This window comes from Thalassophryne amazonica, chromosome 19 (assembly GCF_902500255.1).
Source record: "Thalassophryne amazonica chromosome 19, fThaAma1.1, whole genome shotgun sequence".
Taxonomy (NCBI): Eukaryota; Metazoa; Chordata; class Actinopteri; order Batrachoidiformes; family Batrachoididae; genus Thalassophryne; species Thalassophryne amazonica.
In genome coordinates, this window is record NC_047121.1 from 30378175 (window position 1) to 30405656 (window position 27482).

General features: G+C 39.3%; 2 protein-coding genes across 3 annotated transcripts in view; one reads left to right on the top strand and one right to left on the bottom strand.

Annotated features, from left to right (window-relative positions):
• cpxm1a (carboxypeptidase X (M14 family), member 1a) overlaps positions 1-1540 on the top strand; it is a 29628-nt gene extending 28088 nt beyond the window's left edge. The window contains exon 13 of the mRNA XM_034160021.1: positions 843-1540. Within this exon, the coding sequence (XP_034015912.1) occupies positions 843-1180 (338 nt within the window). The 3' untranslated portion in view covers positions 1181-1540. The remainder of the gene's footprint in view (positions 1-842) is intronic.
• Positions 1537-27321, bottom strand: wdr32 (WD repeat domain 32). Of its 2 annotated transcripts, XR_004557954.1 has the most exons (8): positions 26714-27321; positions 19773-19886; positions 19288-19485; positions 17900-18102; positions 10981-11061; positions 10707-10852; positions 5979-6425; positions 1537-5933 (listed from the first exon to the last, which is right to left on the bottom strand). XR_004557954.1 is itself a non-coding variant. In XM_034160022.1 (7 exons), exons 1-7 carry the CDS (start codon positions 27178-27180, stop codon positions 6054-6056), a joined length of 1581 nt encoding a protein of 526 aa, XP_034015913.1. In that variant the 5' UTR covers positions 27181-27321; the 3' UTR covers positions 1537-6053. The 2 variants fall into 2 exon arrangements, 1 of the variants encoding a protein (XP_034015913.1); XM_034160022.1 differs by having other exon boundaries at positions 1537-6425.
• Positions 27322-27482: the final 161 nt, after the last annotated feature.

Below are 27482 nucleotides of genomic sequence, written 5' to 3' on the forward strand. Positions count from 1 at the left end.
AAAATTTGAACGTCCAAATGACGACAGGATGGATCGCTGCCTAAATCTATGAATTGAGAGATAAACAGACTTAAATAAACGACTTGTCGACTACTAAATCAGTTAACGGTTTCAGTCGTCAACGTAGTCGTGGCAGCCCTATTTTCCACACCAACTGAATGAAGGCATCGAACGGTCGGCACCAGAAGACATCCTTTGCGAGTGCCAGAAGTCACTGGGATGAAGTCAAAGACTCTACCCCACCCTCCAGCACAGCACTCGCAATATTTAAGGGTTCTCGTGAATTCTCAGGACATTCAAAAAAGCAGCCCGAAGAACTGAAATCAACGTGTTGAAAAAGAGCATTGAGACACACTTCTATGATGAATCAATTGAGTACTCTCAGAACTAGGATGCAGTAGGCGGTTGAATTCTTTGCATGAATCCAGACTGGTATATGGCTCTGAATCCTATGGAGAATGGTCTTTGCAAGTATCTTACCCAGTAGAGAACAGGGTTTTACCCTTGTAGCTGCAATCCACCTGGTCACACTTTAACCAGTTATCTTTTTTTTTTGTATAACAACAAAAATGAAACGCAAGTTCCACCCCTTCTAGACCTGAACCTACTGCCAATTTAATCAACACTTTCTTGGCCTCCACTAAATTGAATGAAGATCCATTCATGTCCTTTTAAAATATTGTGCTAAATATGGTGGCAAAATAACTGAATTACTGACAGAGACACACTGTGACAAAAACATAACCATCCTTGGTGAAGCAATAATGTAACAAATCAAAACAGTGAGTACTCTTTACAGGCACTGAAGTAATTACTTGACCATCTGTATGCATCTTCCGCAGCTCCCGATGGAGACTACTGGCGCTTGCTGAACCCAGGTGACTACCAGGTGGTGGTTTGGGCTGAGGGTTACTTCCCATCCATGCGCCGGTGCCACGTTGGAATGGAGCCACGGGCCACCCTGTGCGACTTTAGTCTGACCAAGACACCCATTCAAAGACTGAAGGACATCAGGGCCAAAGGAGGAAAAATCCCTCAGGATCTCCAGCTGCGTCTGCGTGCTCTGAGGCTCCGCAAGCTTCGCGCCAGCACCAAAGCCATTAACCGCCAGCGGGAGAGTCGGCAGCAGCATGTGCTGAGGGCGAGAAAAGCTCGGGCCTCCAGAGCTCAGAAAGCATGAGGACGTGACAGATGAGTGGCCGATGAATCCTCGGAACACGCTGTGGATGGAAAGGGTTCAAGTCTAACTGAAAACCAAATACCAATTCAGATCATCCAGGAAATGTTTGAGAGGATGAGGCTGAAAGGCTTTATTTAAAAAACAAAACAAAACACATATATATACATTTATGGACAAAACCCTTTGTGGTTCAATGTTTTTACGACATATTTTTGTTTAGTTTTTGACATTAACCCTTTAACATTTCAGTGCTTTACAGAGTAAGGATTTATGTCAGCTGGTCTGATGTGTCAACCCAGTTTCCATTTGCTTAAGTCCAACTGGACAGATATCTTCAATAAATATTTCTTATTTGTGTCACCTGAAGTCTATATAAATATGATTTTAATTCAAAGAAAAACCAAGCAACAGTACTGAGAGAAAAGTGTTTTAGTGACAAATGCAACATTACTACAAAGTGGCAGCCCTCTAGTGGCTGCTTTTGAACAATGCATATGTGGAGTGACACTGGACTCAAAAAAATTCAGCAATGCACAAAGCTCCCCTTCTTATTTCAGTGACGTTACGTACCATTTTAGCTTCATCGTTGCAAATGCTCAGTGTGTATAATAGCCATGTCAGAAGTACAATGTTTTCATTTTGTGTACACCACAATGCAACACAAGTTAAAAGCCAGAACAGGAGTGAGAACAAGAAACCCTAAAAATGGAAATTTTCCAGTTGGTGTACCCGAAGCAAATAGCACAGATAAGACACTTCTCCCTGCGTAGCTTGTGGAAAAGTGAAATAAAAGCAGCAGTGATTATATATATATATTACTGTGGCCTGATTTACCCTAAGGTCAGTCAGTTTACAAAATAAAATATGCAGCTCACTTAAGACTATTTATCTAATTTTTCTCCCAAAGAAATGCGATGAGACAATTTATTATTTAGCAGTTTTTTTTTTAACATTCCCAAACCAACTGACCTGAAAATAAATGGACCCAGTCTGTGACAGACAGAACACTGAACAAACACGCATTTTAAGCAGTAAACAGTAAAGTTTAACTTTTTAAAAATGAAACTTCACATTTTTGTAAACCAAAAGCACCAGTGAGTCTTGTTCCTTGTGCAAGTGTTTAGATACTAGTCTACTCGTCACCTCTATATTAACGATTCAGTCGCTTTAAAACATGCTTTACCCACTTGTCCAATAGAATGTTAAGGGGACAATTAATGAAAAAGCCACTTTAAAACAGGAGTTTCAAACAGGTGGTTTGGGGACAGGATGTGACACACAAGCCAGTGGTTTAAGCCCTGCAGAAATTTCTTCTAATAAAGAAACATGGGTGAAAATTTTGTTTACAGCACATGAAAACGACGCTAATTGGCAAGCGATTTCAGTGAAGCGTCACTATATGGGTGGAGCTAATCCTATCACTCCTATCTGTCTCACAATGAATCCAACAGCAGAGGGCAGATTGCTTAGGTTTTTAAGAAAGATGGTCCTCAGAATGGCCCTGCGACAGACTAGCGGCCTGTCCAGGGTGTACTCTGGCTCTCCCCCAATGACTGCTGGGATAGGCTCCAGGACCCCTGTGACCCTTAACTGAAATAAGTGGGTTTAGAATGGATGGATGGTCAGCCATAGAAACATTTTTAGACAAATCTGTATTTGAGTCCAAACTTTTTTTTTTGGCCATTTCCTGTCATGATGTTGAACATCGATACATAATGTGTCCTGAAAAATGACTAAAATGACAATACAGCTTTTTAAATGACATATAAACATATACAATTTTAGTTTGGGTGTTTATATTCAAAGCTCAGAAATGTATAATTTTATATAATTGCCACAAGCCATTTAAAAATAAATAAGTAAAGGCCCATATATGCATCAGTGCTGGTATTTCTGATCAACTCAGGATCTCACAACTAATTGCTGCTGCTTTTTAAGAATATAAAGAAGATTTTAAATGGTCATCGTTAGTTTTCAGCTCACAGCACTAATAAGGTGGCAAAAGCAAAAATAATTTTGGCATCTGACCCCCCCCCCCCCCCACACACACATATATACACAAACAAATAACAGAGAACGACTTAGGAAATGTTGGCTGCATAGTAGTTACAAACTTCTTTACACAAATGCATGTGAATACTCCTCAGTCGGGTTTTACTGTCATTTGGATACATTATGGTGTAATATGCTGAGTGTCTAAGCTACGTGGGATGCAACCACAAAAGCTTCAGCAGCGCCAAAACAACTGTGTTTTATCCAGAATAAAAGAGAAGTCTTAGAGATTGGTGATCGTGGCAAACAGCTTTCAAAAAAATGACAATAGATATGATGTGAGAAAGAGCATTCAAACATTGGTGCAGATCACAACAGTCTCGACATAAAATAAACTGAGGTACAAAGTCAAGAATGATGAGTTCAGTTTTTCTTGGCAAAAGTTTTGTCCCGGAAGGTAAAACTAACAATGCTGAGGCAGCCTTTTTGGCAAAAATGTTACGGGGTCCATCTGTGCCTCAAACAGATGTGCAATTAGTGTAATCTGCTGATTTTTCTTTTTAGGAATTATACATATTAGGGTTCTTTTCTGAAGTGTGAAACTGTGTGGTACTGCTTTGTGCAAAGAGGATTTGGGAAAACAAGTGAGATACTGCATTTTGACTCTCAACGTTAAAGATAAGTTTATGACAGTCAGACTTTTTGTTTAGTCCGACCAACATCAGTTTCTCTTCACAGGATTAGAACGAAAAACATCTGCCTGTAAACCTCTTTCCCTCAGAGACGGCAAACTGTGAATACAGAATCAAACAAACACAACGTGCTATGAGTAGTCCTGACGTAACAGCACAATGATAAAAAAAGAAAACGGTAAAATCCTTTCAAAAAACATGAGCGAAAAAACAAGGTGGTGATGAAAAAGAAAGTAACGAGGAATCGCGTATATGAAAGAAGGAAAAAGACGTTGAAGATGAGGTCCTTTATCTCAAGGTTAAAGTTCAGATTGTATGAGCAGAGAAGCAGCACCTGTGGAAAAGGCATGAGTCGAGCGAAGCAGCAAGCCGACAGAGACAGAACCACTCCCACTTCACACTTTGTTACAATGATTTAATTCATTTGTCCTTTGTTTTTGTGTTGTTCTTTTTATCTCCAGATGGCTTTATCTGGATGTGCCAAGTCTCAAAGTGGTCGACTGTTGTTCAGATCAAACCTGCGGTTAAAAAAAAAAAAAAAAAAGGCAGACAGAAGTACTGGTAGTCACCTGTTCACTTCCACCGATGACACTTTTCATGTCTTGATTCAAGCTGACAGTGATGATGAGTTTTGAGGTCTGGACCTCATAATCCTCACTCTGCACAGGAGCAGTTTTCCATTTTCAAAGCTCAGCTGCATTTTTTTCCCTTTTCTCCCCATTATTCTTTATGGTCAGCTGAAGGTTTTTCACTGAACATCCCCCCTAAGGCACCCAAACAGTTTGATCCACAGCTGCAGACCTGGATCTAGAGCTAATAAACAGTTTTAACACATCCTGTCCCTGTAACCTGCATATATCAGGTGCCATATAAACATGGCTCTTCCATGCAGGTCATAATCAGGCAAACAAAAAGCGTTTGATTTTAGGTATTTTACGCTTAATACTTTGCATCAAAATAAAACCAATTCCTGCATTAGCCCTGCCCATCTTGGATATTTTGGGCTTTAAACTGGCATGTGTTCATTTGGGTTACAACTGTTTATATCATTTTTTACACGTTAAAATTAATTTGACTCTAAATGCAAAAACAAACACCGTCACCATTTTACGATCTGGGCCAAGAGCAGGATCACCGGTTAGTTTGTGGTTAATCCTGAGGTGACTTGTGTGGGAGGTCGGCATCATCTTTGCCAAGTTTTTAATCACTCGTAGTATGTTGTGAATGGAGCAATGTTTAAGTGTTCAAAAGATTTCATACATAATTTCAACACTGGGACATCAATAAAGTATATCTCATCATTTCTCACACTCCTATGGCAAATGTAACAAGGGGTAGCAACTTGAACTCAGCCGTTACAAGTCATGGCAGACAGATATTCCACCACTGCCAGACATTTCCCACAATGCACCATGACTGGTTGTAGGTAAAGTAAGAGTAGCTAGTTGCCCATGAGTCCACCATAACATCAACAAGCGTTACGGAGGAGTTGTCGAATAATGGCCAAGGATTGTGTAATAATACGACTGTTTTGTTGTCACTGCGCTGTAACAACTTTTGGAATTAACCCACTGAGCAGAAAGTACCTTAACAACAACAGAATTTTTGGCTTCCGGCAACTCTACCCATCAGCATTCATCTTGGCCCAATTCATGAATGGGGTTTGATTAATACGAATAGTTAACCATTAGGAAAATATCTTCTTATGCACAGCGATCAAAGTTACCAGATGTGACACATACCCACTTATAGCAGACACCGTTACACTGACATGCTGTGTTTGAGTACCGACAAGTCGTATTAAAGAAAACACCAACTGCGGTTAGTATTAGAATATAGTCATGCTACTTGTGGTCAATGCTATCAATGCCAACCATCGTTAGTATGACTACAACCACCAGCTAACTAACTGTAGTTAGTATTTTCTTTAATAAGATCCATCAGCAGTCAAACATGCAGTGTACGCATAAAAACATTTAGCATAAAAATACGGTAATTTAAGCAAAACTTTCAATGTATGACATTAGTTGCATATAAATTTTCCAAATATTTTTGTCTAACTATTTTGTCTAACTACTACTATTATTAATAATAATAATACCAATTTTAAACACAAAATGATTCTGGTAAAGGAACTGTGATTGGTAGAACTCTTTACCCAGAGCTGCAGAGCGTCACTCTGCTGGACACTAAAACTGGGGCTGGTACAGAGACACCCGGCCGCTGAGGCAGCCCGAGGCCAGCTGGCAGTGTGTCGGGGAGAACTTGGTGGTGAGCACTACGTCGCTGTGCGAGTAGATGGAGCGAATCTCCCTCAGGCAGCTTGTCTGTACAGGCAGGCAGTCGGCCAGCTCACCGCAGCGTTCATCAAAGGCCAGCAAACGCACGCCGTAGCCATACGGGGAACAGATGAGCCGTCCATCTGGGCTGAAACACAGCTCCTTGATGTAGCCCCTTCCAACATTGGCTTCTTCGATGTAGTGGGTGAGGCGTAGGGAGCAACGAGGAGAGACTAGTGGGCGAGTGGGGGCTCCTTCCTGGAACTCATACACGCAAGTCCACTGAAGTGAGAGAAAGAAAGATGAGGGAGCGGGGTTAGCTGGAACCTGGATCACACACCTGCACCCCAAAAGGGTGCATCAGGTTTGCGCAACACTTGTGTTTGCGGCAGTTGATTGGCAAGATTGTGCCACTCAAGAAAAATGGAAACAGAACAGAGTACAATGCAGAATATGTTAACATGAAAAATATAGTTTTTAAGTGGGTTGAAATAAAATATACATAAACGAGTATTGTGTGAATATGTTTGGTACCCTGAACTGATAAAAATGCAGTGTTTTATTGTTTTGAATGCATGAGCGGCTTGTTCATCAGGGCGATTTTGGCGATGTAGTGACAAACGAGAAAAGGAGGGATTATTTTTTCTGTCCTAGTCTACCCCTGTTCCGGTGCTTATCAGTGTTCCAGACCTTTTGATTTGCCTCTGAATGTCATTGTCCAGCCAGGTCCCGCCCATTCTCATGAGATTTCATTCAGGTTGAAAATCAAACAACCACAAAACAGGTGCGTGCAGCACTTTACATAATCCGCAGCACACTATGCTATGACATCCACCAATGCTGTGTTCAAAGCCCCGAGAAGCCCTGGAGACTCCGTCCTCCTGCTGAGGGAGAAATACCTTATTCACATTCTGTGTCAAATTAGTTAAGTTAGCAGCACCACACATCAGCAGAAACGTCTGGTGATTTCAGCTGAGTTCTGATAGGCCTAAATAATCTATATTTGTTTCAGAGGTAATTTCATGAATGTACTTTTTCTAGAAGCACTGACTTTTTTATGTCTGGTTTGTATGTTGTACAATTGTGGGAAAATATAACATTTTATTCAACTTATGTACTTACTGAAATGTACAAATAGTGGGAAATTTGTTGGTTTTATAAAAAAAGAATTTTAGTTAAAGTCTCCTCAGTATTGTCAAGTTAAACTCAGTCACAAGGAACACTGACTGCATGCCTTTCACTGCAAAAGTATTTGCTGGGATGCTGGCATTACATGTTTTACTGTGAAATGGTGTGAGCAACATGTGAACTAACTACAGGGATGAAAGTGGTGAAAAACAAACAAAAAAAGCTGAAACCCAAAATTATCATATAGTAAAATTCCAAACAGCACAGATCTTGTACAAAGCAAAAAATACCCTTTTACAAAAAAAAAAAAAAAAAAAAAAAAACATACAGAGATTGTTCAGGGATTAAAAGGATAGATTTCAATTAAGAGGGGAAAAGAACTTTAAAAGTAATAAAATCCGTACAAACAAGAAAAGATTCTGCATTTCATTATGTGGAGTGAGACTGTGAAACAGTATGTGTAAGGAGTTAAAGTGGCATCCAAACATTCAGCAGTGTAAAACAAAATATAAAGAATGTGTTTTCACAGGATACAAAGATGAAGATGGGGGTGTGAGAGTCATTAGGTGTTCACAGGAAATGGTTATTTATTTCTATATTTATCTTTGGCTTTTTCTAAAATTGTATTGTAGCATGATTACTGTTGTTGCTGCTATTATTATTATTATTATTAACAGTAGTACTTTTAAAGAAGCAGGGAAGGAGTGGTATTCATAACATAACATTTATTGTGTGATAAAAAGTTTGTACAAATAGTACATAAAAGTACATCAAAAGTTAAAATCTGTAATAATAATTAAAACCGTAGTAATACTACTGTAATTTCCAGACTATAGAGCGCACCTAAATATTAGTCGCACTCACCAATTTTACAAAGAAAAAAGAAACTGTACATAATAAGCTGCAAGTCTCCATGTTGTAACATGAGATATTTACACAGAAAAATGTTAGATTTTTGTAACTTTTAATTACCGTAAATACGTAATGATTTCATTGCGTGTAGCCAGGGTCAGCAGGAGTCTGTGGTAAATGAGTCGTTAATGAGGCACTGTGACTTTTTCGACTTGTTGCGCCAAAACAGAGAACAGGTGGGGAAGGGGGTCATTAGGAAGACTCCGCTCCGCTAACTGATCTGACAGCGCAACTCTGGCACAAAGTGCTGGAGAGGGACTTTTCAAAACGAACAAGTAAGACCTTATATTTACACTGTGTGTGAATTTACACCGCATGAGGAACGCAGCTTTCAGGAAATCGATTGACAGCATCAACTGACATATTTCGACTTCTGAAAAAGCCTGTAAAAATCCATAAATTAGCCGCGTCATTGTAAAAGCCAGTGTTCAAAGCATGTGAAGAAAGTAGCGGATAATAGTCCGGAAATTACGGTAATTGCACAGTTAGTACATAAAACACACATCCAAGTTAAAATAATAATACTTATGCAGTGGATATTTTGCCGGATATGGCAAACATGCACCTAGTGCTATTTGACAGGATCTCCTCGCCGACTGGCTAGTTTAAATGACATCATCGAAGAGTTTATTATTTCAACATGGCGGTGCCCTCGGCAAAGTTGAACTGGACGATATTTTGCCGTACGCGGCACCAGCAAAATGGCAGGTTGTGCTGTTTTGCTGGCCGTCGGCGGTCGGGCGGGAACTTAAATGTGATCGGAGTTTAAGATCTCCTTATTTCACATTTATGATAGTGGCTCGATATTGGTGATTTTCATTATTGAAAATTGGCATATTTTACCATAAACTATTTTCAGGGGTGGACTGATCGAAGGTTTTGCAGACATGACACTGACAAAGAAAAAAAACAGGATAAACACATGTGCCGACGTGGACTTCTGTATTTTTGTTTTTATTCTGTCTTGAATTTGCAGGTTTTGGAAATCACAAATCTAAGAGATTATTTCTGTTTACCATGTCATTTTGAATGTTTTATCATGTTAGCTACACAAAATGAGGCCACCTAAGGCCAAAAAAAAAAAAAAGTTATTTATCATACCCGCCCGACACAGAAAATTACAAAGATTGCAAAAAATATTTCCACCATGCCCGAAAGTATTTCCACTGCGTTGCGAAAAGCACCGGTGGAAATAATTTCGGGCACGGTGGTGGAAATAATTTTCGCCACACGGTGGAAATAATTTCGGGTATGGGTATGGCTATGCCACGTTTTTGAGCTGCTTTTAGCGATGGCACCCAAAACAGCACAGAATCACTCCGCCATTTGGTGATTTTCTGTTCCGATTGAAATTACTTTATGGCACCCAAAACGGCCAGTGAAAATAATTTCGGGCACGGCTATGCCACATTTCTGAGCTGCTTTTAGCGTCCGAGAATCCCTCCGCCAGTAGGTGATTTTCTGTTCTGATTCAAACGACTTTATGGCACCCAAAACGGCATAGAATCCCTCCGACTTTCAATGCCGAAGGCGCCGGCATGTTGAAATAAACTCTTTGAAGACGTCATTTGAACTAGCCAATCAGGGAGGAGATCCGGTCAAATAGTGCTAGGTGCGCGTTTGCCGTATCCGGCAAAATATCCACTTAGTAATAGCTAAGAAAAAAAATAAATGAAATAAAATTGAAATATTATTATTCAATAAGTTTATGTTATTATGCATTGAGTTTAAACTTCTTCCCACTCCTTTATGAACGAAGTTTATATTGTCTGTTGTTTTACTTTTATTGTGTTATGATTACAATGCATAAGTAGAAATAAATGCAGATGGCAGCATTAATGCAGAAATTTTTAGAGTAACGTGCTGCCTTCAAGACAACATCTTTTCCAGGAATGTCCACACATTTTTCAATAAGACAATACAAAAACAGATTCTGCACACAGTACAAAGACATGGCTGTAGAAGTAGAGTGTACAGCTACTAGAGTGGCCTGCCTGCAGTCATGACCGGTCCCCAATAGAAAATGGGAAGAGAATTTGAAATGAAAAATGCAACAACAATGGCCCCAAACTGTTGCTCACCTTAAGACAAGTTTGCAGGGAGAATGGTTTAACGGAAACGCTTAATCGCTTGGTGTCCTCAATGCAAAAATGTTTCAAGTCTTGTGAGAAGTAATGGAAACATTACAAGGCAGTAAATGCTTTAGAGTCCCAATGTTTTTTTTAATGTGTTAAAGGACTGAAATACAGTAGTGGATGTATATTAAGAAATGAAATGAAGTTGACCACACAGATCATGAAATATCTTGGGTTCATAGTGTCTGTAGTGAAACAGAAGTTAAGGAAATGGAAATGTTCTGTTTAAATTTATTTATTTATTTTAATTTCCAATTTCCATAAACTTCCAACTTTTCTGTATTCGGAGAAACATTTATCAAATGCCAGAAAACAAACAAATTGTCAGTCTCTAAAGTGAGCACAGAAAACAGCTCTGAGATAGAGTCTGCAGCTGAGGGTCACTCACCTCCTGGTCGTCCATGTTGCTGGAGCAGCGGATGAGTGTCGCCCAGCCTTTAGGGTGAAGCTGCAGTGAGGTGATACAGTTCCCTCTGTCCCTCTCTCCAGGGATTTCTGGAGTCAGCACTTCAAGGCTGTTCCTGGGAGAAAGACCTGAAGAAAAAAAAAACAAAAAAACAACACAATGCTTGTGAAAACTTTGTAGCATATATCTTTATTATGATTATGAAGAGCTGTGGCTGTCATTCCACATTTAATTTCATAGCACAAGTGTCTCTGACCTTCCCTGTGTGGGTGGATCTTGCTGGAGTCATTTCCCTGTCGAAGCGTTCCAGCCGATCTGGACGCTGACGTGCCTCCATCTGTGTAATCAAAAACTTCTTCAAACTGGGACTAACATCATAATGAAATAAATATTTTGCCAACAATATGTTAATACTGACAATGCTCATTGTAAATGATCATATCACACAATTACATTATAAATCTATTAATTGAACAGCTAAAACGGGATGTAATCAACTTAAATTTATATGAAATGAAGGCAAACCTTGACATTTATGAAAATGCTATTTTTTTTATACTTATTTTTATTTTTCATTATAACATAAATCACATTTTAAAAGAACAATAACACATCAGAACAAAGTGGCATGTGACAATTGACAACATATTACTTTTTCACAATACAATCTTAAATAGGTCCCAGTTTACATCACCGAAGTTTGAATTCTGTCCATTTTTTCCACAGCTCTTCACATTTTGGTAGCTGTAGTCTTATGATATATGTAAGCCTTTCCATATTGTAGATGTCATCCACTACTTCTCTCCAGTTGCCCAAGGTGGGAGTGGTGGCCTTGTACCACTTTTGCGTAATTGCTTTTTTCGTGGCCGCCAAAAGAATCTTCACCAAGTATCGGTCTTTAGTTGGGATTGCAATGTCTGTTAAATATGCTAAATACAATACTGTACATGTATTGGATAGCTCATATCCCAGTATGTCTTTTAATTCTTTCCGAACATTATCCCAGTAGCTTGTCAACTTAATACAATGCCAAAATATATGTGTGTGGTTAACATCCTGCTCTCCACACAATCTCCAGCAAGGTTGATGTACAGACAGTGAACTCTTCTTTATCTTTGGAGTAATGAAAAAACCTACAATATTTTTCCAGCAAAACATTTTCCACATTTTAGAACTCGATGTGTCCTGTTGTGTTACACAGATGTCATACCACATTTCATCACTTATCTCCGTCTTTAGTCCTTTTTTCCATTTATCTCTTATGTATAATGTTGAAGTTTTACTGTTACCTACCAAGCCTTGATACAATTTTGAAGTTAGTTTTCCAGATATATTCTTGTATGCGTTACTTAGTACTTCTGTAATTGCATTTATTTTCCCTGTAAGACCTGGTCTTATTTCCTTGCGGTAATAGTCCCGAATCTGAAGATACATATAAAAATCTTGTTTGTCCAAGTCAAATTCTCTTTGTAGAGTCTGAAAGGTCTTAATTTCACCTCTTTTGATTAATTTGCTAAACATAGTCAGGCCTCTGTTTGACCATTCCTTAAATTTTGAGTTCATGATTCCTGGTTTGAAGTTTGTGTCGTATGCCAACCAACTAAAGATCTTAATTTCACTCTCCATCTTGTATTTTTTAACTACTGAGAACCAGGTCTCCAATGTGAATTTAGTAAGCGAGTCTAAATATTTCTCGTTTTCTTTAAACATTTTCTTGTTGGTTATCATGGTTCTTATACGGCCCCCTTCAGTATCCAATTCTATTTCCTTCCATTTAGTAGAACAGTCGATGGTACACCAGCAAATCAAAGATTTCATCTGTGCGGCGTAATAATAATTTTGTAAGTTTGTAAGTGCCAATCCCCCCTCTTTCTTAGGTATTTGAAGTGTTGAGTATTTGATTCTTGGTTTCTTCCCATTCCAAATAAATCTTGAGATTTTTTTTATCCCACTCTACAAATTGTGAGGTGGGTATCGGCACCGGCAAACATTGGAACAGATACACAATTCTGGGTAGTACATTCATCTTAATTATATCAATTCTTGCATTCATATCGAGTAACAGTATTCCCCACATCTTTGTATATTTCCTGGTTAAGAGGAATATAGTTTATTTTGTACAGATTGGTTAGATTGTTTGTAATTGTTATGCCCAGATAACTAATTGTTTCTTTCACCCACTTGAAGTTGTACTGTTTAATCATGTCTGTTGTTGGACTATAGTTAAAAGACAAAACTTGAGTCTTCATTTTATTCAATTTGTACCCTGACAAGAGACCATAAAAGTCAAAAATGTTCATCAACTTAGGGAGACTTATTTCTGGTCGTTTTAAATATATTAAGACATCGTCTGCAAATAATCCAATTTTATGTTCAGTTTCTCTAATTTTAACTCCCTCTATTTCCTCGGCCTGTCTTATTGCTTGGGCCAAGGGTTCAATAAATATTGCAAATAGAATAGGGGAGAGGCAACAGCCTTGTCTTGTGGACCTCTCAAGTTTGAACCAGTTCGAGAGACTACCATTTATCTTGATTCTTGCTTTAGGATTCTGGTATAATGTTTGAATACATGCGACAGATTGTGAATTTAAACCAAATTTCTCCAGACAAAGATACAGAAATCTCCAGCTAACACTGTCAAAAGCCTTTTCGGCATCTAAACTTAATAATATTGCACTTTCCTCCTTTTTCTGGATTTCTTCGATTACATGTAGAGTCCTCCTAATATTGTCATGAGTCTGCCGCCCTTTAATAAAGCCAGATTGATCTTCGTCTATTATGTCTGATATGAAGGTTTGGAATCTATTAGATATAATTAATGAATATATTTTGTAGTCACAATTTAGTATTGATATTGGTCTATAGTTTTCACAGTATTCTCTATTTTTGCCTTCCTTGGGTATGACCGTGATTGTAGCCTCGTTCCATGATGGAGGAAGTTTCCCATTCTTTAGTGTCTGATTAAATGATGCTAACATCATTGGATTAAGTTCTTTTTTGAAGATCTTATACCATTCTATGGGAAATCCGTCAGTCCCCGGAGTCTTATTAGGTTTCATTCTTTTAACTGCATCTTCTAATTCTTTCTCTGTAATCTCAGAGCAAATTTTAGTATTTTGTGAATTTCCTATATTTGGAAGATCTAATGAATTTAGAAATATTTTAATTGTCTCATCGTCGGCAGCTCTGGGTTGTTTATATAAATTTGTATAATATTCTTCAAATGCCCTCTCGATCTCTTCTGGTTTAAAATTTAGTGCTTTTGATATAGGGTCTCTAATTTTTAAAATTGTACTAAGCTGTTGTTTGTTTCTTAATTGCTTCGCCAATGATTTAGTTGCTTTCGGACCTCCTTCATAGTAAGTCTGTTTTAGAAATCAGATTTTTTTTTTCACTTCCATTGTTAGTATATTATCAATCTTAGTACTAGCTTCCTTGATTTTTAACAATGTGTTTGTGTCGTTTATCTTCTTGTGCAATTCTTCAAGTTTTTGTAATTCCTTCACAGTTTCCTGGTACTCCTTCAGTTTTTGTTTTTTTATTGTATGAAGCTATTGATATTAGTTTACCCCGTATTACTGCCTTCATAGCATCCCACAATATTGTGGGATCTATTCCTCCCCGGTCATTTTCGTTTCTATATATTTTGATGTCTTTTCTTATTTTTTCCACTAATTCTATCATTTAGCAATCCAATGTTCAATCTCCAATTTGTGATCTTGGTTCTCCTATTTAAGTTTACGGTCAGGTATAGTGAGCAATGGTCAGACAGGTCAGCTGTGCCTATCTTGCATTCTACTATTCTGAATCTATCTTCTTTATTCATTAAGAAATAATCTATTCTCGTTTAGGTCAAATGTGGGCTTGAATAAAATGTGTAGTCCTTTTTCAACGGGTGGGATTCTCTCCAGACATCTATTATTCCCAATTCTTTCAAAGTAGTATTTATGTAGTGTGCTATTTTGGTTTTGCTACCTTTTGTCTTGCTAGTAGTGTCCAAAAAGTGGTTCAAAACAATATTTAGATCACCTCCACTAATTAATATGCCATCAGACTCCTGGGAAATGATATCAAATACCAATTTATAGAAAGATTTATCTGACTCTGGGGGAGCATATATATTAAATAATGTAACCAGTTCTTCTAACCTCCCTTTAATCATAATATATCTGCCTTCCTTATCTTTTACTTCTTTTATGCATTCAAATTTGATTTTATTAGAGATTAAGATTGCGACTCCCCTTTTACTACTTCCTTTAAATGAACTATAAAAAGTATTTCTGTAGCCCATAGTTTTTAATTTTCCATGCTCCTTGTCAGAGAGATGAGTTTCTTGTAAGTAGATTACATCGGCTTTTTCTTTTTTAAACTTAGTGAGAGCCTTTTTCTTTTTATTGGATTATTCAATCCATTTATGTTGAGTGATATTATATTCAAAGGATTAAATTGCATCTTTAACAAAAAAAAAGATTCTTGTTTTTCACATTGCCACGAAGAACACATTTAACAATATGAACAATAACCTGAAAAGAACAGTTGAGAACCTGTATCCGGTAAGTCCAGGGACCTTCATCTGGTCCCAATGTCCCGTTGGTGATGGAGGGGTAAAACCTCCTGGAGAAGGAGGGCCCCTCTGTAGCTGTGGAGATGGACTCGTGAATGAGTCTCCCCTTCATTCTACACTAATCCAACAGCTTTCGATAGTCTCGCCAAAATTGTGCGTTAACGACGACGGTTTGGCTAGGGAGGTAGGTTGTAGCTTATCCAAATTATCTATCTAATATAAATAAAAACAGATTTGTTTGTCCACATGACAATTTGTGTTGGGTTAATGATTTTCAAGTAAGGACGAGACAAAAAATAAGTAAGAGACACAAATCAAGGTTGATATAAAGAAATAATAATAATGTTTACTCCCAAACATAGCACTCTACTTATACTGGAACCTCGTATTAATAATATATATATATATATATATTTTTTTTTTTTTTTTTGTCCATGGTACTTGTGTTGACAATGTCTATTTACAACTACCTCCCTTTATTTGTTTCACCTCATCTTCGAAACTCCTGGAGCCTCTCCTTTGCTCTCTGACTGGCTCCTCTCCTCGCAGATGACTCCTGGTTCCTCTCCCATGGAAACATTTCTTTGATCCTGTTGTTGAATGCCTCCTCTTGTTCTTCTCCCATCTCCACGTCAAGCCCTCTCTCCCGCATCTCCTTTGCTGCCTCCTGTGGGCTGGCATAGGTTTTTGGCCCGTTTTGCCAATGGATTCTGATTTTTGTTAGTGGTGTTTGGAATTTAACACTGTGTGTCTTCAATACCTTTTTGATGCCACTGTATGCTTTACGTTTTTTAACTACCTCGTTGGGGTAGTCGTGATCAAAAAACAGTGGTTTGTTGTTCACTTTTATTCGTTTCTTCCATGCTTTCTTGAGAAGGGACTCTTTGGTGTCAAATTCCAGAAAGTTCACAATGATAGACCTAGGTGTTGCTCTAGGTCCAGGACGTCCAGCTATTGCCCTGTGTGCTCGTTGAATTGCGAGACGGGTCTCATCTGGTAGCTCCAATTCCTTCCGCAGCATTTTCTCCACGTAGCGGTGGACTGAGTCCCCCTCTGCTCCCTCTGGTACCCCGAAGATTCGAATGTTATTTCTCCTTGATCTTCCTTCTAAGTCAGTTAACTTCTCTTTCATATCCCGCTGCGTTTCCAAAGCCATGAGGAGGGCTTGTTTTATCTCAATACTCCATTCTTCCAGTTCTTCGATCCGGTTTTGCGCCTCTTCTAGAGCTTGTTTCTGCTCTGAGAGTTCTTTCATGCTTTCCGACAACGTCTGGTCGACCTGTTCTTTAAACGTACTGAATTCCTGCTTTAAATCTGACTTGACTTAGTTTTTGAGCGTCACAAAGTCACTCTTCATTTCTTGTTTAAGCTCTCGTATTTCTTTTGTTATGCTGTACAGCCCGTCCTGCCACGTACTAGCTGTTAGCTTAGCTCCCTTAGCATTAGCCATTAGCTTATCCTCTCGAGTGGTATCTTCTTCCTCCGTTTCTGAATCGTTTTCGGCTCTGTTCTGAGGTTTCTGTTTTGGTCGTCTTCCTCTTTTTTGTTCCCCGCTCATCCCCACTTGTCCTTTAATGTTGAATTTCGAGTATTCTCAGATTTGGGGATGAGTTTATGATTTCTTGGCGAGAGCCCTGTATTAAGCGTCCATTTTGCTTGCCGCCGACCGGAACCGCCATGAAAATGCAATTTAACACATCCATCACAATCATTACTGATTAATTATGTCATAACAAGCTAATTAACCGACAAAGTTTTTCAAGACCAAATACAGTGGTCCCTCGCAGATTTTTAAGTGCAATTTTGCATGCTGCTTCTTCTTTTTTTTTCTTTTCTTTTTAAACAGCGCATTGTGTTCTGCGTCCTTATCAGGCGGGCCGGTCATGGCACCGGTCGGCATCACCGCGATCGCGCTCACTGCCTCCGATGCGCTTACTGAGTCTGCGGGCTCAGTAAACGCCGCAGCGGGCCACTCACACTGCCCCCGTCTGCTGTGCGGAGCTGCGGACAACTCTGGTAACAGATCCATAAAAAACGCTCATTGTTTTGATGCGGAGCACTCCGGCAGCCCGCAAGGATAGACTTCTTGCGGAAAAATCTGCAGCGCCCGCTGCATGGTCTCGTTAACCACAGCTGCAGAGCTCCGTGGCCATGACTTGGATTCGTTGCGGGTCCCACATCCGTACCCCCGGAGGCAGTGAGTGAAGGGAGAGCACGCGCATTGTGTTCTGCGTGTCTGTTTATAATCTTCTCGCCCAGAAGAAAAATAACGTTTACACAGGAGAGCAAAGTGAGAAAATGTTAATGCCTGTTTGAGAAAAGTGTATAAAGTGTGTAGTGAGGGGTTTTACAGCCTTAAAACATCTATAATAATTGTTAAAAAATAACGCTGACTACTTCCCTGACTACTACTGTGGGTTATTTTTAGAACGTAACTCCCACAATAAATGAGGGACAACTGTAAATAGAAAAGTAATGAAAACAGCAATAGGAAAACATGGAAATACAAAATGCACAGCACACAAGGATCTTTTAGAGTAAAACCGTTTAAACACTGACAACAAAGCTCCTTAGTAACTTCTTTTGAGGTTGACAAAAACAGTGACCTGACCTGAGCTCAGGGGAGTCCGCCGTGCTCGCAGCATGCGGTAGCTGCCCACCTCCAGGGACTGGGTGAGGTCCAGGTCATGAAGGATGAGCAGGTACCCTGAGGAGGTGGAGATGAGCATCTTGGAACAGTCCGGTGTCAGACGCATTCTCATGAGATAGCGGGTGTGGAAGAACTTTTTATGTGGGCAGCCATCTTCTGTAAATCTGCAGGGGAGTAATAATTATAGCTGAACAGAACTGAGCATTTTACAACCCTAATTCCAATGAAGTTGGGACGTTGTGTAAAATGTAAATAAAAACAGAATAAAATGATTTGCAAATCCTCTTTAACCTATATTCAATTGAATACACCACAAAGACAAGATATTTAATGTTCAAACTTATAAACTTTATTGTTTGTGTGCAAATATTTGCTCATTTTTAAATGGATGCCTACAACACATTTCAAAAAAGCTGGGACAGTGGTATGTTAACCACTGTGTTACATCACCTTGATATATATATGTATGGCTTTCGCTTTGCATGGTAGTTTTAACTTGCACTTGTAGATGTAGCGACAAACTGTGTTAACTGACAATGGTTTTCTGAAGTGTTCCTGAGCCCACGCGGTAAGATCCTTTACACAATGTCAGTTTTTAATGAAGTGCCGCCTGAGGGATCAAAGGTCACGGTCATTCAATGTTGGTTTTCGGCCTTGCCACTTGCATGTAGAAAGTTGTCCAGATTCTCTGAATCTTCTGATTATATAATGGACTGTAGATGATGGAATCCCTAAATTCCTTGCAACTGAACGTTGAGAAACATTGTTCTTAATCTGTGGACTATTTTTTCACGCAGTTGCTCACAAAGTGGTGATCCTCGTCCCATCTTTGCTTGTGAATGGCTGAGCCTTTTGGAGATGCTTCTTTTATACCCAATCGTGACACTCACCTGTTTCCAATTAACCTGTTCACCTGTGGAATGTTCCAAACAGGTGTTCTTTGAGTATTCATCAACCTGCCCAGCTTTTTTGAAATGTGTTGCAGGCATCCATTTTAAAATGAACAAATATTTGCACAAAAACAAAAAAGTCTATCAGTTTGAACATTAAATATCTTGTCTTTGTGGTGTCTTCAATTGAATATAGATTGAAAAGGATTTTCAAATCGTATTCTGTTTCATTTACATTTCACACAACGTCCCAACTTCATTGGAATTGGGGTTGTATTATTATTGAGCATATTAATGAATCCTCGCTGATACAGTAAACTGACACAAAAATTATTATTAAAAATGCCTGATTTTGCCGTAAATAAGTCACACTGAAGTACAAGCCACAGAAACTCCCAAAGTAGAAAGAAAAAATAAAGAAAATTTAGATACCCCTCAAATAGTTGCACAGTCACAAACCTGTTGGTGTCCCATGTGATAACATTGCCATCAAAGCCAGATGTCACAAGGAGACGAGTGTTGGTGTCATACTCAATGTTCTTCACCCAGCTGGCATGACCGTGCAAAGAGCAAACCTTTGAATTCAGCTTTCGGAGATCCCATAATGCAATTGTGGTGTCGTCTGAACAGGTGGCGAACAATCGATTGTCCAAAAACCTGCAGGATGCAGATAATCAAATGGAAAACAACACTTAAGATTCTCTGTGGGCATGGGTGTAGACAAAAACATAAGCTTTCCAGTACTTTTTCTACATCTTTGTGTTTCATATCTGGAGGAAAAATCTTTGATAAAAAAAAGACCTTTTTGGACCAAGCTGCCACCCTGAACCTTTTATGTTAAGAAGCAGAATGTTGCTGAAGCACAATGATCAGGATTTTAATATAAACTCCCCTGATAAAGAATGTTTTATATATAAGATAAATATTGATTTATCGCTGCAGACCTTATGTTGTTGACACAGTCCTCATGGGCTTCCGTCAGCGTCTTTATATGCTTGGATGAGACTGGATCAAACAGCAACACCTCAGTTTGTTCACATGCCACAGTCAGCACAGACCTGAGTGGAGCGGACACACAAGAAGCTGGGGGTTAAACATTACCATCCAAACACAAGTCGTAGAATCACTGGATCAAAATTAAAACAAAATGAGTCAAACTAATCACATAAGTCTGGTCCATGCATAGCCACAGTCATCCTGCACAGAATTGTTGACAGTCAAATTTAAGCAGGCACTGGACATGTGAACCACTGGACACAGGACATGTTAAAATGTGACCACATTACACCTATTCTGGCATGTCTTCATTGGCTACTTGTCTCTGTGAGATCAGACTTTATGGTGCTGCTGTTAGCCTACAACTATTCATGGACTGGCACCGGCCTACTTAACCAATTTAATTAAACCCTATGTACTGGCCAGGCCTTGCGTTCACAGGATGCAGGACTGCTCTGTGTTCCAAGGGTGAAGAAAAAGTCTGTGGGCCAAAGGGCCTTCTCTCATCGTGCAACTGTGTTGTGAAATGGTCTCCCAGCATCAATTAGACAGTAGGACTCTGTGAAGACATTCAAAACACATCAATTCACTCTTGTGCTAGGATTCTTATTAAATTCTTTTTCATTTTTACTCTTACTGTGCTTATTTTAATCTTTTAATTGTGTTTTTTATTCATTTAATTCATTTTAAACTGTTTTTGAATTGTTTTGTGTAAGGTGCCTTGAGGCAATGCTGTTGTGAGTTGGGGCTCTATAAACTGAATAAATTGAAAACTGAACGACAGGTGACTGGATGAAATTTATGAATCAAATAGTAATGTACTGTACTTCCTAAAAACAAAATCTGTCAAAAACTTATTCTCTATTTTCTCTCAATATGATGCTAGAACTACGCTTGTAGCTATGGTAAATAGTATACCCACCAAGTATTACTGTAAACAGAAAACAATATATGGTGTAATTACCCTATGTATTTAAAACTTAGCGTAATTATTTTTGGCTTAACTATCTTGTACAAGAATGTCATGTCGATGAAGTCATTATTTATTGATTACTATCTCCTGTTTGTTGTTGTTGTGGAATCACACACTTAAGTGTAAACATGCAAAGCAATCAAGTTTTTCATAATCTGAAAAGTTGTGTCGTTTTCTCTTTAATAATGCAGACAAAATCACCATGAGTTCTGTTTTTGAAAAATACATATTTGGAAAATCTAAATTTGTTTTAGTGACATACTAAAGCAGAGGGAGAAAAATATCAAAAACAACATTCCTACATAAACACCAAGTTCATTCAATACTGTATAACGCCACCACAAGTGCAGTATGGTAATGACTCCGATTAAAGGGGAACTGATATTTTTTAACCTAGGTTATTTTTTAGATGCTGTCATCTTTTCACTTGGGACAAAAACAAATTTAAACAGTACAGTATTTATTTAGAATGCAAATACCGTAACAGGCTAATCAGCTAAATAACATTACTGGACAAGGCAATCTAAAATCAGTGTAATCCACTTCTTGTCACCACTGAAAAGGTAGAAAATGTCATTAAAGTGTGATGTGTATTGTTTTTGTAAACATGATTTACAACCCCAATTCAAATTAAGTTGGGACGTTGCGTAAAAATGTAAATAAAAACAGAATGCAATGATTTACAAATCCTCATCAATCTACATTTAAATGAATACACCACAAAGACAAGATATTTAATGTTCAAACTGATAAACTTCATTGTTTTTGTGCAAATATTTGCTCATTTTGAAATGAATGCCTGCAACACATTTCAAAAAAGCTGGGACAGTGGTATGTTTACCACTGTGTTACATCACCTTTCCTTCTGACAACACTCAATAAGAGTTTGGGAACTAAGGACACTAATTGTTGAAGCTTTGTAGGTGGAATTCTTTCCCATTCTTGCTTGATGTATGACTTCAGTTGTTCAACAGTCTGGGGTCTCCTTTGGCGTATTTTGCGCTTCATAATGCACCACACATTTTCAGTGGGTGACAGGTCTGGACTGCAGGCAGGCCAGTCTAGTACCCGCACTGTTTTACCACAAAGCCACACTGTTGTAACACATGCAGAATGTGGTTTTGCATTGTCTTGCTTAAATAAGCAGGGACGTCCCTGCAAAAGACGTTGCTTGGATGGCAGCATGTGTTGCTCCAAAACCTGGATGTACCTTTCAGCATTGATGGTGCCATCACAGATGTGTAAGTTGTCCATCCCATGGGCACAAACACACCCCCATACCATCACAGATGCTGGCTTCTGAACTTTGCACTGGTAACAATCTGGATGGTCTTTTTCCTCCTTTGTCCAGAGGACACGACGTCCATGATTTCCAAAAACAATATGAAATGTGGACTCATCAGACCACAGCACACTTTTCCACTTTGTGTCTGTTCATTTCAAATGAGCTCGGCCCCAGAGAAAGCGGCGGCGTTTCTGGATGTTGCTGATGTATGGATTTCGTTATGCATGGTAGAGTTTTAACTTGCACTTGTAGATGTAGCAACAAACTGTGTTAACTGACAATGTTTTTCTGAAGTGTTCCTGAGCCCACGCAGCAAGATCCTTTACGCCCGGGCTTTGCATTCTCAGGGTGCAGGACTATTTTGTTTCCCTAGGGTGAATAAGAAGTCTGCAGGTCATACAGCTTTCTCTTATCATGCCTCTTTTCTGTGGAATGATCTCCTCGCGTCAATAAAACAGTTAGATGTTGATTTTTAATGCAGTGCTGCCTGAGGGATCGAAGGTCACGTGCATTCAATGTTGGTTCAGCCTTGCTGCTTACGTGTAGAAAGTTCTCCGGCTTCTCTGAATCTTCTGATTATATTATAGACTGTAGATGAATCCCTAAAGTCCTTGCAACTGAATGTTGAGAAACATTGTTCTTAATATGTTGGGCTATTTTTTCACAGTTGTTCACAAAGTGGTGATTCTCGCCCCATCTTTGCTTGTGAAGGACTGAGCCTTTTGGGGATGCTCCTTTTATACCCAATCATGACACTCACAATTCGTGTCCTCAGTTCTCAAACGCTTATTGAGTGTTGTTAGAAGGAAAGGTGATGTAACACAGCGGTAAACATACCACTGTCCCAGCTTTTTTGAAACATGTTGCAGGCATCCATTTCAAAATGAGCAAATATTTGCACAAAAACAATAAAGTTTATCAGTTTGAACATTAAATATCTTGTCTTTGTGGTGTATTCAATTGAATATAGGTTGAAGAGGATTTGCAAATCGTTGTATTCTGTTTTTATTTACATTTCACACAACGTCCCAACTTCATTGGAATTGGGGTTGTAGAACACACTTGTACTATTTAACTTTTCCATATGGTCCAGTGTTATTAAAAGCAAACAAAATCACAGCAATTTGGAATATTGAATTGCAATACTTTTAGAAAAGCATATATTAAGTTGCATGATACATATCAAATCAGCACCCAAGTATTGTGATATTTGTGGGAAAATAAATGCATCGCTCCAGCCCTACATCTTATGTAGCTGATGTTCATTTGGTCCATGCAGCCCACAGGCCCTTGTCTCTATCCAGAGGCTGTAAACTCAAGATATGCACATGTACATCTTAGCCTTTATGTTTACACAACCCTGAAAGCATTTCCATGTGTTGACCTTCTAACACAACTGAAAATTGCCTCTGATAGATGTCATTCATAGCCGTACCTGTGAATATGTAGATCAGCACATCAAAATATGTCTGCGTATGGTCCAATAAATATTTGGACAGTAACTGTTTTGTAATTTAGCCTCTGTACATCACCACCAAGTTGAAATTAAACACTCAAGATGTTGCTGCTGATGTGTAGGCTTTTGGGGAATTCAACAAAAATTATCACAATGACCATTAAGGAATTGCTACAATTTAATATACATTCCCTCCATTTTCAGAATCCATAAGTAATCAGACAATCTAAATGAGGATTATTATTAATATGAATCATCATTTTTACAGTGAGTTTTCTTCAGACAAGTCAGGGAATGGATTCATGAACATTTCCAAGTCATTGAATACATCAATGTAAATCTATCTGTGGTCTGCAGGTCTCAAAAACTGAGTGTCCGACCCGTGCAAGCAGGTGGCTAGTGACATCACTGTCTACCAAGACATCACTGAAGGAGTTATAAACTTCTGTGCAGCTGTTGTCTGCTGCATCACGAGTGATACAACCTCATAGTGCAGAGGCACAGAGAAGGATTTTATATATATATATTAAAAAAAAGACATGGAACATGGCGAGCCTGGATCTGGGGCAATTCCATGAGACCATCACATGTAGGGAAGGGTATTGATAAGATTTTATCGATATCGATTCCCTTATTGATACCTCTTGTGAATTTTCTGTGTACTAAAAGTAGGTTTTACAGGTTTTCTATATCAACAACATTTTAAATTGGTCACTGGATCCTTGATCTCTGGGCATAAATAAAAGTAAACAAAATCTGTAGTTTTTGTCAAAAGCATTTCCTTTCAGACATTTTGGCATGAATGCCTCTCCATACCTCTGAGCTGACCTCAGCCGGCTGCTGCACGTTAGCGCATGACGTCTCATTTTGGACGGAAAAAAACATTTTGATCGATTGCAGTTTGTTTGTATTACAATGTTTGGAAAGAGGTGTCAATTGATTTAAACAGCGTTTTGTTTTGAATTTATTAATTCCGACTGGACTCTATTATTCTAACTTGACTCGGCTAAGAGCCGCTCAGCGTTTGGAGCTCCGTGAACAGAACGGAGGACTGTTGTTTCTTTCTGGCAACAAGAGAGGAGTCCCAGTTAGTGACTTTAATCCGCGCAAAAGTGACTCATGATTGACATATTCAGGGATGAAAGTGGTGAAAAACAAAAGATGAAACACCCCCCCCCCCCCCCCCCCAACACCACCCACATGAAAATGTTCGAATTCTAGAAGCTCTGAAATGCAATCTGGGACTATTCCAGACAATAAACTGCAGTGAGTGCAGCATCCATTTTGGTGAGAGAAAAAAATAAAAATAAAAAAACTTTCCTTATTCAAATTCATTCCAGTAGTATTCTGCTCTTAGTGGGATGCAGCATTTTTCTATTTTGGCAGATAGTTCTGGAGGAAATCACTGAAGAAATTAACAAATTGAAAATATGGTTTGACCAAAACAAATTGTCATTAAACATAAATAAGACAGGGATGAAGTGGAGGTGTAAGAGTCACTAGGTGTTCACAGGAAACACTTATTTATTTCTATATGTATTTATTTATTTATGTTTACTGTTAGTTGGTCTTATCTTTTCTGTTGTGTTTTGTTTCATCAGGTTTGCAGCATTATTAGTCATTATGAGTTATTATTACTATTACTGTTGTTGTTGCTATTATTAATCATCATCTCCCTCTCAACTCTTCTGTACTTTGCTGCACGGTGAAACCGTCTGATAACACCGTAGTCTCTTGCTACCAGATACTATAAACTTTGCCGCTAATTTTGCCCACTCTTGAGGCCAACTGTTAATTACTTTTCCAGTTGACAGAGTTTGTAATCCGACCTCCCCCTGAGGTCGGGGTAAGCATGAGTGTCATGTGTCTATAGGTGTCAGAAAAGGGTGATTGATGGGGAGTAACATATACACTGGAGACAGTCCCTACCCTAGGGGATCAAGGACAGGACAGTTTTTGCCACATGCCCATACATTTAGCTTAATTCAATTACAGAGCAAGTAACTAGGAGTTGGGAGATCTGCCCCCCCCCCCCCCAAGAAACGGGCAAGTAAATGGGAGTTTGACTTAGTCAGAAAAATTGCCGAAGGTTACAGACCCAACTCCTCATTACTTTACTAGGAAGTGCTAGGCAAAAGTGGTAGAATACCAGGCATCTTCATGAGAGCAAGTAAATAGGACCTGGGAGCAAGAGACTAGTAAAACAAAATTTTGCCTGGGAGGAAAAAAAAAAATACAATTTGACTCTTATGACAACAAACACTGAGCCATTAATTATTACACAGAAAACAAATGCACACAAACGTGCTGAGATGCGAACAAATTAATGCTAACTTTAACATTGAAAAACTGTTTCAGAAAACCATAACAGATCGGTTTAACATAAAAAAGGTAAATATTACTCAGACATATGCTTTTTGGGGTTTTAGCGGGAATAAATTAAGGTAAAGTGAAATACAACAATGAACCAAAGAAGCAGGAGATCAAAGCACTGCTTAGAATTTTAGAATTACAGCCCTCTTAACCCCCTGCCACTTTTAAGCATCTACATAAAGAAATGCTTAAAAGTGGCAGGGGGTTAAGAGGGCTGTAATTAGGGGGAGGGGGGGGTCAGCTGAAAGGCAAAAAAAAAAAAAAAAAAAAAGCTTAAAAAGGGGGGTCCAGAAGCTGAAAGGTTTTAGTCATGCTCATGCTCCCAAGAACCATTTTACTGAAAAAAAAAAGTCTATAGGACCTAAAGGACATGGTTCCATGGTGAGGAGCTTCCAGGCATGTGAGAGGCAAATAAAGAAAAATGCTTAAAAAGGCGGGGTCTGGGGGGCGGAAGCTTTCAGCAAGGTTTTAGCCATGCTAATGCTCCCCCAAAGCATTTACTCAAAATAAAGTCTGAAGGACCTAAATGACATGGCGAGATGCTGACGAGCTTCGCTCGTTCATGTCCGCGGCATATACATATTAATAATAATAATGTGATTAATGTGCTGAACATTTGTGTTCTGTCCTGCTGTGAAATAAGTCCTCAATCTGAGCCAGACTGGACTAAGATGATCTGGGCTGCAGGATTTATGAGCTGTCTGGACGCTGACACCTAAAGATTTGGTATGTTCAGTCCCACAACATATAAATAAATGTCTGGACATGTGAACAAGGCGAAAGGCCCGAAGTGTGTCCTTACCCGTCCGGGGAGTACTCCAGGTTGAAGACGGCTCCGTGGGTTTGAGTGCTCAGGTTAACAGAGTCCACAGCCGGGTTCATTGAACGGTACAAACTGGTCATTGTCTTGAAATTATCCCTAGCGGGGTCCACGAACACGCCGCGTCTCACAGACCTGCTCTGCAGCCAGGAAAACAGGCTGTTCTTCCTACCGCCGTCTCCTCCGGAGCTCCCGCCGCTTCCTGCAGCCTGCGTGGGGGTCGGCTCGCGCCGGACCTCCGACTCCTCGGGCGCCGGAGACCTCGCATTCCGCTCGGGTTCCTCCCCGCTGCTCGCCGGCGGAGAACGAGAAACGCTCCGCTCTTCGTCGGCGGAGTCGTTGACGTCGGGGTCTTCTTCCTCTTTGTCGGAAAGGCTGCTGCCGCCGTCGGGCCTGCTGTCCTGCGCCTCGTCCGCGTCCTCGCTGTCGCTCTGGTGCTCCGAGCTCATTGTAGCTTCAACGTCCACACCGGCGGCCCAAAGTCCACCGACTGTGGTCACAAAGCTAGCATGGAACAGAGCCTGCCTCCACCGTTTGGAAACTACATGGCAACGGACGTGAACTAGACCAAGGTAGGTAATAGCGACAGGAGAAGCGCACGGATGTACCTTTCAAAATAAATGCTCGAACATTTTACACCCCCCAAAAAAAATCTGTAAATGAAATGCTCACATGACACGACTAGGTTTGATACACAGTACTTTTAAAAACTATTTTGTACGTATTATTTTGTCATTTAAATTACGATTCG